The following is a 16,570-nucleotide window of genomic DNA, read 5'->3' on the forward strand; positions in this document are numbered from 1 at the left end:
TCTGCATAAAACACAAAACATTAAATACATTTAGTTGATAAATATTCAAGGCATTTGATTTCTTTAAAAGGCAGTTCAGAGTTCGAAAAACAATTTAAAAAATTTATCATGCGAGCTGCGTGTTTCTGATGCCGATAAAGAGGTTTAAATTTAGTTTTTTGTGTACTTCCCCATATAATATTTGCATAATTGATATGACAGTGAATAATAGAAAGAGTAATATAATTGTGTTAATTGCTTTTTGTTTAAAATATCTCTAGATTTGTATAGAATTCCAATATTTTTTGCAACTTTATTAGAAATATTGTTGATGTGTGATTTCCAAGACAGATTTTCTTCAATAAAAACTCCTTAAAATTTTGTCACTTTTTCTCTGTTTAGGATGACATTGCCTATAAAAAGATTAGGCATATTTACAGGCAGTATCTGTTTTTTATAGTTTGTATGGAAAAGTATCCATTATGTTTTTTCAATATTTAATGATAGCCAATTTTTTTTGAACCAAAAATGAAATTTTGGTTCAATATTGAAAAAACAAAATATTGTTCAAAATATTGTTCAAATAAACAAAATAAGTTCTCTGTTCATATTATTAAAAAGTATGTTAATATTTTCATGTGACTGAAACAAGTTTGTGTCGTCTGCAAAAATTATAGTCTTTAAATTGGATGCCTAAGATCATTTATATATATAATGAAAAGAAGTGGTCCAAGTATGGATCATTGTGAGACACCAAATGTTATATTCATTAATGTTTGAGGTTGGGAATTTTTGTTAAAAACAAATTGCTCTCGGTTGGAGAGATAACTTTTGAACCAACTTAGAGTTTTACCTGCTATGCCATAACATTCAAGTTTTTAAGAAAAATATTATGATCGACCGTGTCAAAAGCTTTTGACAAGTCAATGAAAACACCAAGTGTAAATTTTAGATTTTTAAAAGATTTGTTTATACAACGTGTTAATTGAAAAATAACATGTTCGATTGAGTTGTTTTTTTAAACTGAACTGATTTTTATAAAGGAGTTTATAGGTAATTAGGTATTTGTACACTCTGTTATACATTATTCTTTCTAATATTTTTGAAAAAACTGGAAGACCATAAATAGGTCTGTAATTTGTTATATTGGTCAGATCTCCTGTCTTAAAAATAGGAATTACTTTTGCTATTTAAAGAGTCTGGGAAAGAAACTTGTTTAATGGATGATTTAAAGATTTTGTAAAGAATATCTTTCATGATGTCATAAGAGTCTATCACAATATTTCCATTTATATCATCAGGTTCTATTAATTTATTTCTTTTTAACGATCTAAAAGCTATATCAAATTCCTCAAGCGTTAGGTTTGTAAAGTGTAAGGAGTTTGATATTTGAAGTTTATCTGTTAATCTATAACTTGTTAAAGGGGTTTGTTTGATAAATTTGCTCCTATAATGGAAATATATTTGTTAAATTCAATTGCAGTTTCATTCGTATCATTAATTATTTTATTTCCAACTTTTATTGCAAGTAGAAGAGAGGTTGAAATTACTTTTTGCTTTTCTGTAATATCTTTCATTAATTCCCAGACACGTTTTAAGTTATGTTTGTGCTGAGTAAGCAATTTAGAATAATAAGTTTTTTTAGCATTTTTGCGGAGTTTTTCAAACAGATTTTTGTAGTTTTGTAATTTTGTTTATATTTTTTGGATTTTGTTTTAAGTATTTATTATACAACTTTTGTTTTAGTTTTGAAGGCTTTTTTAGTTATCCAAGGAGATAATATATCTAGTCTAGTATATTTCGCATCTATATATCTAGTCTAGTATATTTCGCGTATCTAGTCTAGTATATTTTGCATCAACTGTTAAACATAAAAAAGAAATGAAGAAATCACTACATATAGAAAGCTGCGCACTAATTTATCCTGGATATTCCCAGGATAAATTAGTGCACAGAATGAGCAATCAAGTGTCTTCAAGATCTTTTTGACATTTGTAAAAAGAAAGAGAATCTCCAACGTAGATTTATTTGTTTAACAAAGCATAAGAGTTGTATATTACGCCGAATTATGCTGAATACTACACAACATTTTTTCAATATAGCAGTAGCTTTTCTTACTTGAAGAATTGTTTTTTGAACTTGTAGAATTTAAGTATGTAGTTTTATATTTATTTGTAATTTAGAGTGTTGTGATGTAATAATAATAATAATAATAATAAACAGTCAAATGCTTAAAGACTACATAATAGTTCTCCAAATAAAAAATTAGAATTAAAAAATAATGATCATAAAGTTGTATGAAATAAATATGTATTTAATCAGTATACATGTATGGCAAATTTGAATTTTTAATTTGGCATTTTTCAACAAAATAAATCAAATTAAGTTTTTTTCTTTGCTTTTGTACAAATATTCATCAATTTACTAGCAGTATGTAACCCATTATATGGGTTATTAATTAATAAATCATTATACTTAACAAAATGATTAAAATACAAGTTTATCTACTTCTCTTCTTATATCTGCTTGCTTTTATTTACGTCTTGACTTTGAGTTTGAACAAATTATTTATATTTTGATACTAATTATAGTAAGATTCATACTTGGTCTGAGTTCTAAAGTATCTTAAGTAAAAAATAATTAATAGAAATTAAAACCACCTCGCACTTAATGGTGCTAAATAATAACAAAAATTAGTAATATTGCTTGACTGGCAAGGATAACCATCTCTACACACTGTCGAATAACACCACTTTTAAAGCATAAAAAAACAGAGTACAAATATACATACATAGACTTTCAAAATATTTTATTTTTTAAACACACTTTATTATATTACACATGTAAACATACTTCATCCCAATATTGGGTTGCAGGCAAAAGTAATAAAAATATCTGAATTACCATACTTTTCATATAAATCTTTTAAATATCAAAATAAAGTAAAGTATGAACATGTAGCAAACCACATTTTTGAAATTCCATAACCTGAACATGGGTTACAACTTTCCCTAATACACCATACTTGTAAATATCATTAAGGAGTAAGTATATCATTAATTTAATTTGTGTTTTAATACTTAATCATTTACAGTCTGACATGGATACAAGTTTTCGGCTATCTCTCGCAATATTGGATTGCTGGTAATAGTAATAAAAAGATCTGGTTTACCATACTTTTTATTTTAGCTATAACATCTTAAAAGCTCTAGGACTTCCTACATAAGTTGATGGCAAAACTTCAACACACCTGGTCTAACATTTTGATCCTTTCTAAACTTGTTTACATGTTCATGTAAGGCATCATACTGCTCGCTTCTCATTTTATTGTTTCTAATGAAAGCAAGTTGTGGTCTTTCGATTTTGATATATGTGTGCACCAATTGATTATGTCTACCAGCATCATCTCATGAATAAATAACTAGATAAACCATAGGATCTAGGTTGGCTGACTTACTCGATATAATATAGCTTCCCTAGAAGCGGGTGGAGCACCATCTTCTCCAACGAATACAACTGCAACTTTATTATGTGAATGCAGATTATAACAATATCTATTTTGATATGCAGTTAACAACAGGTTGGTTGTTGTTGGGTTAATAATTTAATGTATTATGGTAAAAGAAAATGCCATTCAATTGAATTTTTCAAATGAAAATTTAAAAAGAGGTAAAAACTAATCTTTTTAAAAATTAATTATGGAAAATAAAATCACTAACAACAACTGTAAATGTTCCAATGACCAAACTTGAAAACACCCAAAATTAAATCCAACCACTAACTGAATTGCTTGTTTTACAAACTCTAATGCAGTCACTCCACAGTTTTCTAAAAGAATTTAAATATATATTTTTTAATTCAAGTAATTATAAGCATATATATATATATATATATATATTATATATATATATATATATATATATATATATATATATATATATATATATATATATATATTACTGTACACTAGAACTTTTTATATTATTGACTATGTTAATTTGGGTGTAATTTTGAGTTTTTCTTCAATTTTCCATATGTATTTGGAAAAAGTGGTTGAGTTTTTCTGTTTTTTATTGGTGAAAGAATGTTTGGGGTTAGCCAATTGTTTCTTTCGTTCACCTTCTGATATGGCAATACTTATTTAAGGGGTAGGATATTGGAAAATGTTTGTTGATTAAGTTTAGTAACACTCCAAAAAAATTACATACATTACTTTTTTATTTTTTGATAAAAAAAATAAAAAAATTAAAGCACACTTGCAATTAATAACAGCTTTTTGTTTTTACACATTTCTTTTGCATAATAGAGTAAAAATTTTTTAACAAAAAAAATGTATTTATACCTTATAATTGCTAACACTTGAAACAATTAGTAGTAAACATAATGTAGTTATTTTTTACTTTATCTTGTCAAACAAATATATACAGCTCTGATAAGATTCATTGAGCATATTTGCCAGAGAAATACAGGAAATAAAATAAAATTTAGTTTCTTTAAATTCACTTCCTTTTTTTTTGAACACAATGCAAATTTGTCATTGTTTTTATTTATTTTAATTTTCTTGCATTATTTTTATATTTTTGTTTTCCTTAGAGTCAAATTTTTCAAATGGTGGTGATATAGTATCTTATGCTTCAGTGATAGCAAATAATGGATATGAAGCTCTAGCGAGCAATGACTCTTATGTTGTTTTTCCTATTACTGGCTTTAATGTGACATCTAAAACTCTCTTACTTAAAGATGAGGTTTTTAATCTGTCATTTATATTTGCAACTGGAAAAAGAGGAGCAAAGTAGGTTTTCGGTTACTTTTTTTTTTTTTTAAACAACAATATTTTCAAAGAATGCTGCATTCAGTATTTAAGTTAAGAGTTAGGAGTAAAGTCACTAAGAGGTAAAGAGAAAGGAAAAAGTTGAGATTTAAAAAAACTGTTGTATGAGTCAGGAAAACATGAAACAGGAAAGATTTTCAAAGAAAAAAAAACATAGTTTGTGTGAAAAAACTCAATAAAGAGATGTATTTAAAGCATGAAAAAACAATTGCTAAATTTTATACATTATTCGTGTGAATTGTCAGAAAGCTGTGTGATATTAGTGGTTTTGATTGATTGTAGATACATAATTTATATATTTTAATAATATTATATATACTTTTTTGTATATACATGTATATACATATACATATATATATATATATATATATATATATATATATATATATATATATATATATATATATATATATATATATATATATATATATATATATATATATATATATATATATATACATTTTTAATCTAGTGTTTTTGTATTAGATAGAACACATTAAGGGGGTCTCTGCATATATTTTTCAAAAATGCTGTTTTTTAAGACACCCTAATACATATATATGTATTAGGGTGTCTTAATACATATATATGTATTAGGACAATTTTTTTGAATAAAAAATATTTTAAGGGGTCCCTCAAGACCCTTGAATATTTAATGAGTCCCTAATATTTTCAAAAAAAGTTTTTTAAAAGTATGTCAACCTGGTACTCAAATGAAGCAAAGTTATATAAAAATTTCAAAAATAATATTTAATTTCGAAAAATTTTAATTTATTTATCAAAATTGTCATAAAAATACATAAAAAATGCATTTTTTTGTTAAAAAACGTAATTTTAAACGTAATGAAATCTAAAATAACAATTCTGTATTTGAAATCTATATTATTTTTTAATTTTTATATAATTTCGCTTCATTTGAGTATCAGGTTGACATAGTTTTGAAAAAATTTTTTTTTGAAAATATTAGGGACCCAATAAATATTCGAGGGTCTTGAGGGACCCCTTAAAATATTTTTTGCTCAAAAGAATTTTAAATCTAGTGTTTTTGTATTAGATAGAACACATTAAGGGGGTCTCTGCATATATTTTCAAAAATGTTGTTTTTTAGGACACCCTAATATGTATATATATATACATATTAGGGTGTCCTAAAAAATATTTATACATATATATATGTATATATATATACATATATATATGTATAAATATATATATATATATATATATATATATATATATATATATATATTTATTTAAAAAAATAATGATAACTTTGTTTTATATATATTTGTATTTATAAATTTTAATTTTTGTTATAGTCCATGAATAAATATTTTCTTTTTTTTTATAAGAATTTGCATTGATTGGGGAGAAGAATACAACCAAACAGAAATGAATTGTGACGAAATAACTGAACTAGATGTCACAAATCATTCTTATAGTATAGGGGGTATCTACAATATTCAACTTCTTGCTTATTCACAGTATTTTTATCAAGAAACCTCATTGGATGTTTTTGTTTATTGTAGTTGTGATCAGAAACTTATAAATATAAATGCAAGTTCAGATGAAGATGTTTATTTACCATCAAATATAGTTTTGAGTCTTCAGCCAATAATTATTAATGTTTACTTTTCTGGATGTGGAATAGGTTACTTGAACTACACAATCACTGCAGTCCAATATAATGTTCCTGATAATATTATTGAAGGTTCACTGTTAGTATTTCTTGGTGATGACTCTTTATTTACTATTGAAATACCGGGTTTCTCTGTTTATACCAATATAACTGCTGTAGTTTTCTTAGATAATCTTGTTCAAAGAAACCAATCTATTATATACTTGGAAAGTATTGTTCCACTATCATGTTTACCAATAAATGACTTTATTTTGGAGACAAATCAATTTATGGAAATATTAGTAAAAACAGAAGGTACACAGGATAATTGTACTATTTATTGGGGAAATTCATCTATTAGTTTTCATAAGAGAAATAGCTTGTCTGATATTACCCCAATTTCTGTTAATGTAAGTTATAGTGTTGCAAAGACATACTCTGTTAATATATTATGTCAAAACAAACTTAGTCAATGCAACAGCAGTTTTCAAGCTTTTATACAAGATCCACCAAATGTTACAGTATTGTCACCTGATGTTTTATTTCTCTCAGAATCTAAAGCATTTTTCATAGTTTATATTGGAACTAATCTTACTATAAAAGCCATATGGTATTTAGCTGATGGTAGCATTATGGAAACTCAACCAGCTGTTGGAATAAATCCTAATATGCCAAGAAATTTAAGTTTTCCTTACAAATTTAAAAATGTGATGGGAGTATCCAGTGTAAGCAACTTAACCTTAGGTGCTCACCAAGTTTGTTTTAATGTTCATAATGACATCATGAATTCATTTTATTGTTCTAATCATCGTGTGTTAGAAAAAGTTCAAGCTCCGTTATTACAAATAGTTAGTTTAGATAATAATGTTACTAATTATTTTGAACAAAATGAAATATTGACAATTCAAATTTTGAACTTTGATGCCAATAAAAACATATCTTATACATTTAATTTTAGCGACGGTACGGTTGTAAATACAAGTAATTCTTCAATAAAATACTCATATCTAAAATGGAAAATGTGCTATTCTGTTGAAGTAACTGCCTGGAATAATCTGTCTAAAGCATCTAATTTTACAGATATTTGTGTTTATGAGCCAGTTATTAATATTTCGAATGGAAGTATTAATGCAAGCTCACCTGAAAATTCAACTGAGATAATGAATATCATATTTACCTTTTTGAATGGCTTTCCATTTAACTGCACTGTCAATTATAACGATAATAGTGCAGAAAAGTTCTTTTCTTCTGACACTTTAACTTCTTCTTTTTTTTCTTCTTCTACAACAAAAAAAATTGTCGATATATCTCATCAATATGAAAAACCTGGTATTTACAATTTAACAGTACTTTGTGTCAGTCGACTTTATACCAACATCTATTTTGCTGAAGTAATTTCTGAAAACTATGTAACTAGACCTTCACTCAACATTAGAGCTCTATGTTTTAATGGATTCAAAGTTATTGAGAAACTTCCTATATTTAATATTGCTTCAGATATGATACTTCCTTTTGGATGCAACATTTCAATATGTACAATGGATCAATATGGAACAAATGTCACAGTGAATATTAGCATTTCAGTTGATGGGGTGTATGCTGAAAGTCAATTAAATCAGGCTAACTGTGTAGTGTTTCCTGTCCATTCTGATAAAGAGAAATCTTTATTAACTTTTGATGTATTTTCTAAAAATTCTGTCAGTCAAAATTATATTCAATATAATGCAAGTATTTTGCAAAAGGTGTTGGGTTTTAATGTAACTCTAACAAATGCACCAAGCATTAACGTTCCTGCAAAAATTAAAATTGTTTACTTGAATACACCTGGAGATGCTTGTGTCTCTGTTAATTTTGGAGATAGTTCACCTAAAATTTCTAATCAGCCAAATTTATTAGTATTTGGAGACTATTTTTGTCAAAATTTAGATGAGTATTTGGGTTTTGTTTATCAACCAGGTAAACCAGTTGGTGGAGAATCTCTTATGTTGAGTCGTCAATTTTATTCAGGAGGCTTATACCAAGTAATAATTGATATTAAAAATGTTTTATCTAATTATACTGTAGTGTTACCTGTGAAGGTAGTAGATTTTCCTTGTTTTCCTGCTAATATCAGCTTTTTGAGCTCTGTTGGCTCTAATCTTAAAGAAGCAGAAGAGGCTGCACAGTTTCCGAAGTGTGAAAATATCACATTAAAGTTTAAAGCATTGCCCAATTGTAAAAGACCTAATGTAACTATGAAAAAATTTGTAACCATATCAAAAGTTGACAATATTTCAATGTCTGTTTCAAAACCATTGTTGGAAACAAATGGTAAACAATTATTATTTTGTATAAATATATTTTTTTGTTTCTACTAAAATTTATTTAAGAGCTAAAGTCTCTAATCCTCTGACCTTCAATTGCTTTATAAGCAATTTCAAGAATATATATATATATATATATATATATATATATATATATATATATAAATATATATATAAATATATATATATATGTATATATATCAAACCCTCGGAATTAGGGTCAGCATTCAGTAATGTCAACCTAACTGCCGACCTGAAAGTGTTTGAGGTCGGCAAAAATTGCCGACCTCGTTTCTATGTTTTATGGTAAGACCTTTGTATCAAATAATTTTTGCCGACCTCTTAAAGATTGATTTTTCCTAATTCCAGGGTTGTAAATATATATATATATATATATATATATATATATATATATATATATATATATATATATATATATATATATATATTTATATATATATATTTATATATATATATTTATATATATATATATATATATATATATATATATATATTATATATATATATATATATATATATATATATATATATAATTTAAGAACATGTATCAGAATATATACGCAACTATAACTTTATCACCAACACACAACTATAATTTTATTAGCAACACACAGCTATAAATTTATTAGCAAAAAAATAATAGTTATATATATATATATATATATATATATACATATATACATATATATATATATATATATATATATATATATATATATATATATATATATATATATATATATAAATATATATATATATATATATACAGTATATATATATATATATATATATATACAGTATGTATATATATATATATATATATATATATATATATATATATATATATATATATATACAGTATATAATATATATATATATATATATACAGTATATAATATATATATATATATATATATATATAACTACAAAATTGATAATAAACAATATAATGGAAAAAGGTATGCCAAGCAAAAAAAACAATAATTGAATTTTTGAAATTTGAAAAAAGATTTATTTCTTTTAAATAAATATATAAATAATAAAAAAGCACTAGAGGCCTTTCACTATTTTCATCAGTAGTGCTTAATGTTTAATGCTTTATCAAATTTTTTTATATTACTGTAGAAAGTTAGATGATAGAAAAATTAAATTGCTATATTGCAACTATGAGTTACCATTGTAACATTTTTTTAAAAAAGGAAGTCTCAATTAAATGTGTCATGTTTTTGTTTATGTAAATGACTTTCATATGACAACAAATTTTTTTCACTTTTTAATTCACGGAAAACAAAGAGTTGGAAAAAAGGTTCTATAGTTTTGTTGTGCAATCTCTGGCATTCAAATACATGATTGTCAAATTGGTCTGTAGAATTTCCTGTTCTTCAACTGGAAATATGACCATTAGTACGGTTTCTTAAATTATTTGTTTTTCCAGTGTAAGTAGATAAACCATTACATGATAAACACTTTAAATAATAAATAACATTTTTGCTATTACAAGTAATGCGACTTTTAATATTCCAAATAGTTCCATTAGACGTCTCAAACTTATCAACTTCTTGTAAATATAATTGGCAAATTTTACAACGAATATCTTTACGGAAATATCTACAATGTCATGAATTTTTTAGATGTATCGGTTATTCTTAAAAACAATAAACATATCAAAACAAATATATTTTACAAAGAAACAAATACCCACGGCTATTTAAATTACAATAGTTTTCATCCTTTCCACATAAAAAAGAATATACCATATAATCTTGCTAAAAGAATTGTTTTTACCTCGGATTATGCTAAAGAAAAACTACGTTTAACGGAACTAAAATTATGGTTAAAAGAATGTCTTTACCCAGATAATATTATAGAAAAAGCATTTCATAATGCCAAATTACAAGGTCCAGCACCTTTAAAAAAATCCAAAGAAGTTTTTCCTCTGGTAACTACATTTTATAGCAATTTAAACTGCCAGCCTATTTTAACAGAAACTAACCTTTTACTTAGTCTATCTACTAATGCAAGGGTAATGGAGGTTTTTTCAAATATACATCCAGTAATAGCCTACAAACAACCACCAAATTTACTTAGACAACTAACTTCTTCAAAATTTCATTCTATTTCATCTATCAAAAAAACGGGTTTATTCAAATGTAAAGATATTCGTTGTAAAATTTGCCAATTATATTTACAAGAAGTTGATAAGTTTGAGACGTCTAATGGAACTATTTGGAATATTAAAAGTTGCATTACTTGTAATAGCAAAAATGTTATTTATTATTTAAAGTGTTTATCATGTAATGGTTTATCTACTTACACTGGAAAAACAAATCATTTAAGAAACCGTACTAATGGTCATATTTCCAGTTGCAGAACAGGAAATTCTACAGACCAATTTGACCATCATGTATTTGAATGCCAGAGATTGCACAACAAAACTATAGAACCTTTTTTCCAACTCTTTGTTTTCCTTGAATTAAAAAGTGAAAAAAATTTGTTGTCATATGAAAGTCATTTACATAAACAAAAACATGACACATTTAATTGAGACTTCCTTTTTTAAAAAAATGTTACAATGGTAACTCATAGTTGCAATATAGCAATTTAATTTTTCTATTATCTAACTTTCTACAGTAATATAAAAAAATTTGATAAAGCATTAAACATAGCACTACTGATGAAAATAGTGAAAGGCCTCTAGTGCTTTTTTATTATTTATATATTTATTTATAAGAAATAAATCTTTTTTCAAATTTCAAAAATTCAATGATTGTTTTTTTTGCTTGGCATACCTTTTTCCATTATATATATACATATATATATATATATATATATATATATATATATATATATATATATATATATATATATATATATATATATATATATATATATATATATATATATACATACAGTATATAATATATATATATATATATATATATATATATATACATACAGTATATAATATATATATATATATATATATATATATATATATATATATATATATATATATATATATATATATATATATGTATATACAGTATATAATTTGTCCGATGCTGTATATATATATATATATATATATATATATATATATATATATATATATATATATATATATATATATATATATATATATATATATATATATATATATATATATATATATATTGATATAAAGAAACTAATTTAGCATTATTTGGTTGCACTCGTTTTGTCCGATACTGCATATATATATATATATATATATATATATATATATATATATATATATATATATATATATATATATATATATGCAGCATCGGACAAAACGAGTGCAACTAAATAATGCTAATTTAGTTTCTTTATATCAACAAAATGTTGACCAAGCTGTATTTTGCTATCAATATTTCGTGGCGAATCCTTTTTTGTCAATCACAGCCTTGCATCTTCGAGGCATAGATTCGATCAGGTGATCAATGAAACTTTGTGGAATTGCTGCCCAGGCCTTTTGGATTTGTTCAAACAGTTGATCCTTATTACAAACACCTTCACAATAAATTCTGCGGTTGACGATCTCCTACAGGTTCTTGATAGGGTTGAGATCCGGAGATTGAGGTGACCAATCCATCACCGATAGGTGGTTGTCTTGAAACCACTGCTTGACTACTTTTGCAGTGTGTTTCGGATCGTTGTCTTGCTGAAAAACCCATTTTATTGGCATATTCCATTCAACATGAGGTAACATAACATCTTTCAGGATAATTTTATACATGAAATGGTCCATTATTCCATCGTTTCGATGTATTGGACCTAGACCATTAGCAGAAAAACACCCCCAGACCATTACATTGCCTCCACCATGCTTCACTGTCTTATGGCAATAACCTAAATCGAGGCGTTTTCCAGCCGGTCAACGTACACAGCTAATGTCATTGCTCCCAATGATGTTGAACTTTGATTCATCACTGAACAGGACAGTTCGCCATTTCTGCACATTCCAGTCAATATGAGATGTAGCAAACAGGAGTCTTTTCTTCTGGTTTTTTAGTGAAATCAGCGGTTTCTTTGCAGGGCGTTGAGAAAACAATCCGGCTTCAACAGCATGTCATCTGATTGTTTGGTCCGATACAGGCAGCTCTAAATGCTTTTGTATCTCGACTAATGATATCCAGGGATCCTTCTTGACGGATCTGACAATCATAGAATCCTCTCTAGAAGTGGTGGAACGCGGTCTTCCACCTTTGTTATCTGCTGCCAACTTCCCCGTTGAACAATATTTGGAACATAGTCTTGATACGGTCCATTTTTTCACGCAATATTTATCACAAATACTTTTTTGTGACATTCCACTTACGTAATCGCCAATAATTTTATTTTACTTAGTTCCAATCCAAGACTGTCGGGAGCCATTTTTGCACTTGAAGTCATAAAAATAATAAAAATAATAATCACGCTTCTCAAGGCTTACCGTGTTACATTTACCTTGTGATGATACAATAATGCTCTGTGGAACACAACGTCTTGGTTGGATGTGGACTGTATTGGTGTAATGAAACACTTGTTGTATTTCACTTCTTGTATTGATGTTCTTCGATAAAACACTTTGATAATACTTACTTCGATAAACTGTCTTGATAATACTGACTGATTGACTTCCATATACTGACTGAATTACATGTCGATTTACATGTCTCTTATGAACCTGTGCGAACCTGTTCTGGAAGATTCTAGATGCTTCTTTTTGATGCTTCTGGAAGCTTCTGGATGCGTCTGGATGCTTCTGAATGTTTCTGGATATTTCTGGATGCTTCCAGATATTCTAACTCTCTGCTGTTTATTATTGCAAGAATATGATGTATAAAAGTGCTCTCTGATGCTAAACTCCATTATTTTCAGTTCACTAAATCCTGTATTTTATCTCAAAAGTTAGGCTCTAGAGGCTTTTGAAAAATCAGTGTCATCATCTTGAACATTATCATTAGGCATAAGTCTAGAGACTTTTGGAACATTAAGAAAAGTAGGTCTAATATTCTATCTTTTATTCATTCCATCATTCATTCATGGGTCTTTCCCAAGGATAAGGCAGAACTATTTGCAAAGAATTTTTCTTTTAATTAGACTCTCGAATCTTACAGCCATTCTTTTCCTTCATCTCCAATTAAACAAGATAACCGATTGTTAGGCATTCAAGTTATTCCAGCTTCTATTACTAAAGTTATATCTCAGTTTATCTTTTCTATGGCTTGTGTTCTAGACAACATTACTGTCATAGTTTTACAAAATTATTCTCCAGAACTCTCTTCAATTCTCTCTAAGCTATTTAATAAGTGCTTGTACATTTTTTCCTGCCTGCTAGAAAATGGCGTCTGTGGTTCCAATTTTCAAAAACTCTGGAGAACATTCTGACCTCTCCAATTATTGTCAGATCAGTCTTCTTTCTGTTTTTAGCAAGGTCTTTGATTCTTTGATAAACAAATTTCTCACATCCCATCTTGAGTCAAATATTTTACAGTCAGACAATCAATTCAGTTTTCGATCCTCTCTCAATACGACTGACTTGCTAACTGCTGTGATCAAAAGATTTTATTGTGTATTAGATGGAGACAGAGAGGCCTTGGTCTAATGCTCTTGACATATCTAAAGCTTTCCATAAAGTTTGTCATGCTGGTCTTCTCCATAAGCTTGTTTCATATAGTGTATCTGGGAAAGTTTTTAAGATTATCAAATTGTTTCTTTCTAACCGCTTTAATAGACTCAACACTCTTTTTCATTTCCATTAACTTCTGGGGTACCTCAAGGTTTTTTCCTTGATCCTGTTTTGTTTCTTATCCCCATTAATGATCTTCCTAACAACCTTACATCTAAAGTAGGTCTATTTGCTGATGACTCAATTTTATACTCCTGTCTTAAAAAATAATGATAAAAAGTCTTCTCTTTTTGATTGCTTAGACAGGTGTCCGATCTTGAGTCTGATCTCACTTCTGTAACAAATTAGAGCTTGCAGTGGCTTGTGAGTTTTAACTCTGACAAAATTAAGTTATTTAATGCAAACAACCATTATGATACTGTTGACATTCCTATATTAATGAATGGCAACCCTCTCATTGAGTCCTCTTCTTTATGTCTTATCGGATTATCGTTCACTATTTACTTTTCTTTCTGACTCATACAAATTTTCAAGACTTCTGTCAATCATTTTCTTGCTCTTTCACACTGCTCCTTGTTTTCTAGTAACTCAAATTGTAATATTTCTTGCAAGATTGTTAGGATTGAATCAGTCCCAATCTTGTTGCACCAGACAGTTATTAATGTAGTTGTAACAATTTATTCTCCAGAGTTGTCGTAGCTTGATATACACAGGCCATGAATATTGACTTTCAGTTTTCATAATTACATTTCTCACAGGTAAATACATGAATAAAAACTTTCTTTATCAATCTCCATAAATCAAATTTAATGGAATATCTCAATTTTAAAACTAAAACGTTAAAGAAAAGATAAATGAGCCACAACATCGATTACCAGAGCAAGAGTGTAGATGAACAAGGACCCAGTAGCATAAAAATTAAGGATATTATATCTGACAATATTCCAGAAATTAGTAATAATCCACAAATAGAGAGCAGTGCTTTATCGAAGTTCAATACAGAAGTACAGTTATCTGGACATTAATTTGGAAGGAATATCTTGAATCAGGGTAGTAATGTAAAATTCTAGAATTTTACATTAAATACTGAACAAAATAAGATTGTCTTTATGAAGATGTGCAAATAATATTGCATTACAACATACAATGGCTATGCTGTTTTCAATTGATGATTTTCAAAAACAATTTCAAACAGGTTATAAAAAAAGTACAAGTATTATCTGTAGAAATAAATGGAATAGCACAGTTCACTGAATGGAATAGCACAGTTCTCTGAATGGAGTAGCACAGTTTACTGAATGGAATAGCACAGTTCACTGAATGGAATAGCACAGTTCACTGAATGGAATAGCACAGTTCACTAAATTATCTTCTTGTGATACTCAAATATTAACAAGTAGAAACAAACACCTGAACCTAGTTTCCCAAAATCAAGACTACACAATTTCAAGAAATTAGCAGACTATTGTTATTATACAGATGAAAAAAAAAGCAAATGAGAAATATGATGATATAGATGATTTACCAAATGAAGAAATTGAACCAACAGAGAAAGAAATTGAAACAATTGAATGCTGTGATATAGATATATGTGAGCTCATTTCTGATATTGATGATGAGTGTAACTATCTAACTCAAACTGCCTAAGATAAATTTAAACAATCTTATTTTAATAAATTAATTGATATAGTTATAAAAAAATAAAGATTGATTGGAAGATGATTTGTATAATTTTTTAAATCAGGTCTTCGGTTTTTCCAATAATAAATAGCTAAAAACTATGAATACACATCTAGAGGATGATGTTGAAGTGGTGGAATTTAAAAATGAACTTTTATTTAAAGATATATTGTAGAAGATAGTTATACTATTAAAGAGAATTTAAAATTCATCTCAGAAAGGAATTTGGAAGAATTGTATTAAATATCAAATAATTTTAGCATTTGTGAAAATGATGATTTACAATGAGCAACAATGATTTTTCTATTGCTCATTTTAAATAATCATTTTCAAAACTAAAATTAATTGAAAGTTATCTCCGGTCTACAGTATCAAAGAATTGACTTTCAGGGTTAGCAAAACTGTCAATAGCTTAATGTTTTATTTAATCAAAATTTTATTTAAATTGCAACTTATATTTAGCACAACTTTTTATGATGCTAGTTCCAGCTCTTTTTTTATTA

At 26.9% G+C, this 16,570-nt stretch overlaps 1 protein-coding gene across 2 annotated transcripts in view; it reads left to right on the plus strand.

The window, feature by feature from the left end:
- The window catches only part of LOC100211692 (uncharacterized), a 177,419-nt gene that overhangs the window by 51,204 nt on the left and 109,645 nt on the right, over positions 1 to 16,570 (plus strand). For both annotated transcript variants that reach the window (XM_065802295.1, XM_065802296.1), the window contains exons 9-10: positions 4,573 to 4,771; positions 6,163 to 8,738. In XM_065802295.1, the coding sequence (XP_065658367.1) occupies positions 4,573 to 4,771; positions 6,163 to 8,738 (2,775 nt within the window). The remainder of the gene's footprint in view (positions 1 to 4,572; positions 4,772 to 6,162; positions 8,739 to 16,570) is intronic.

The sequence above is a fragment of the Hydra vulgaris genome, chromosome 08 (assembly GCF_038396675.1).
Source record: "Hydra vulgaris chromosome 08, alternate assembly HydraT2T_AEP".
In the NCBI taxonomy this organism is placed as follows: Eukaryota; Metazoa; Cnidaria; class Hydrozoa; order Anthoathecata; family Hydridae; genus Hydra; species Hydra vulgaris.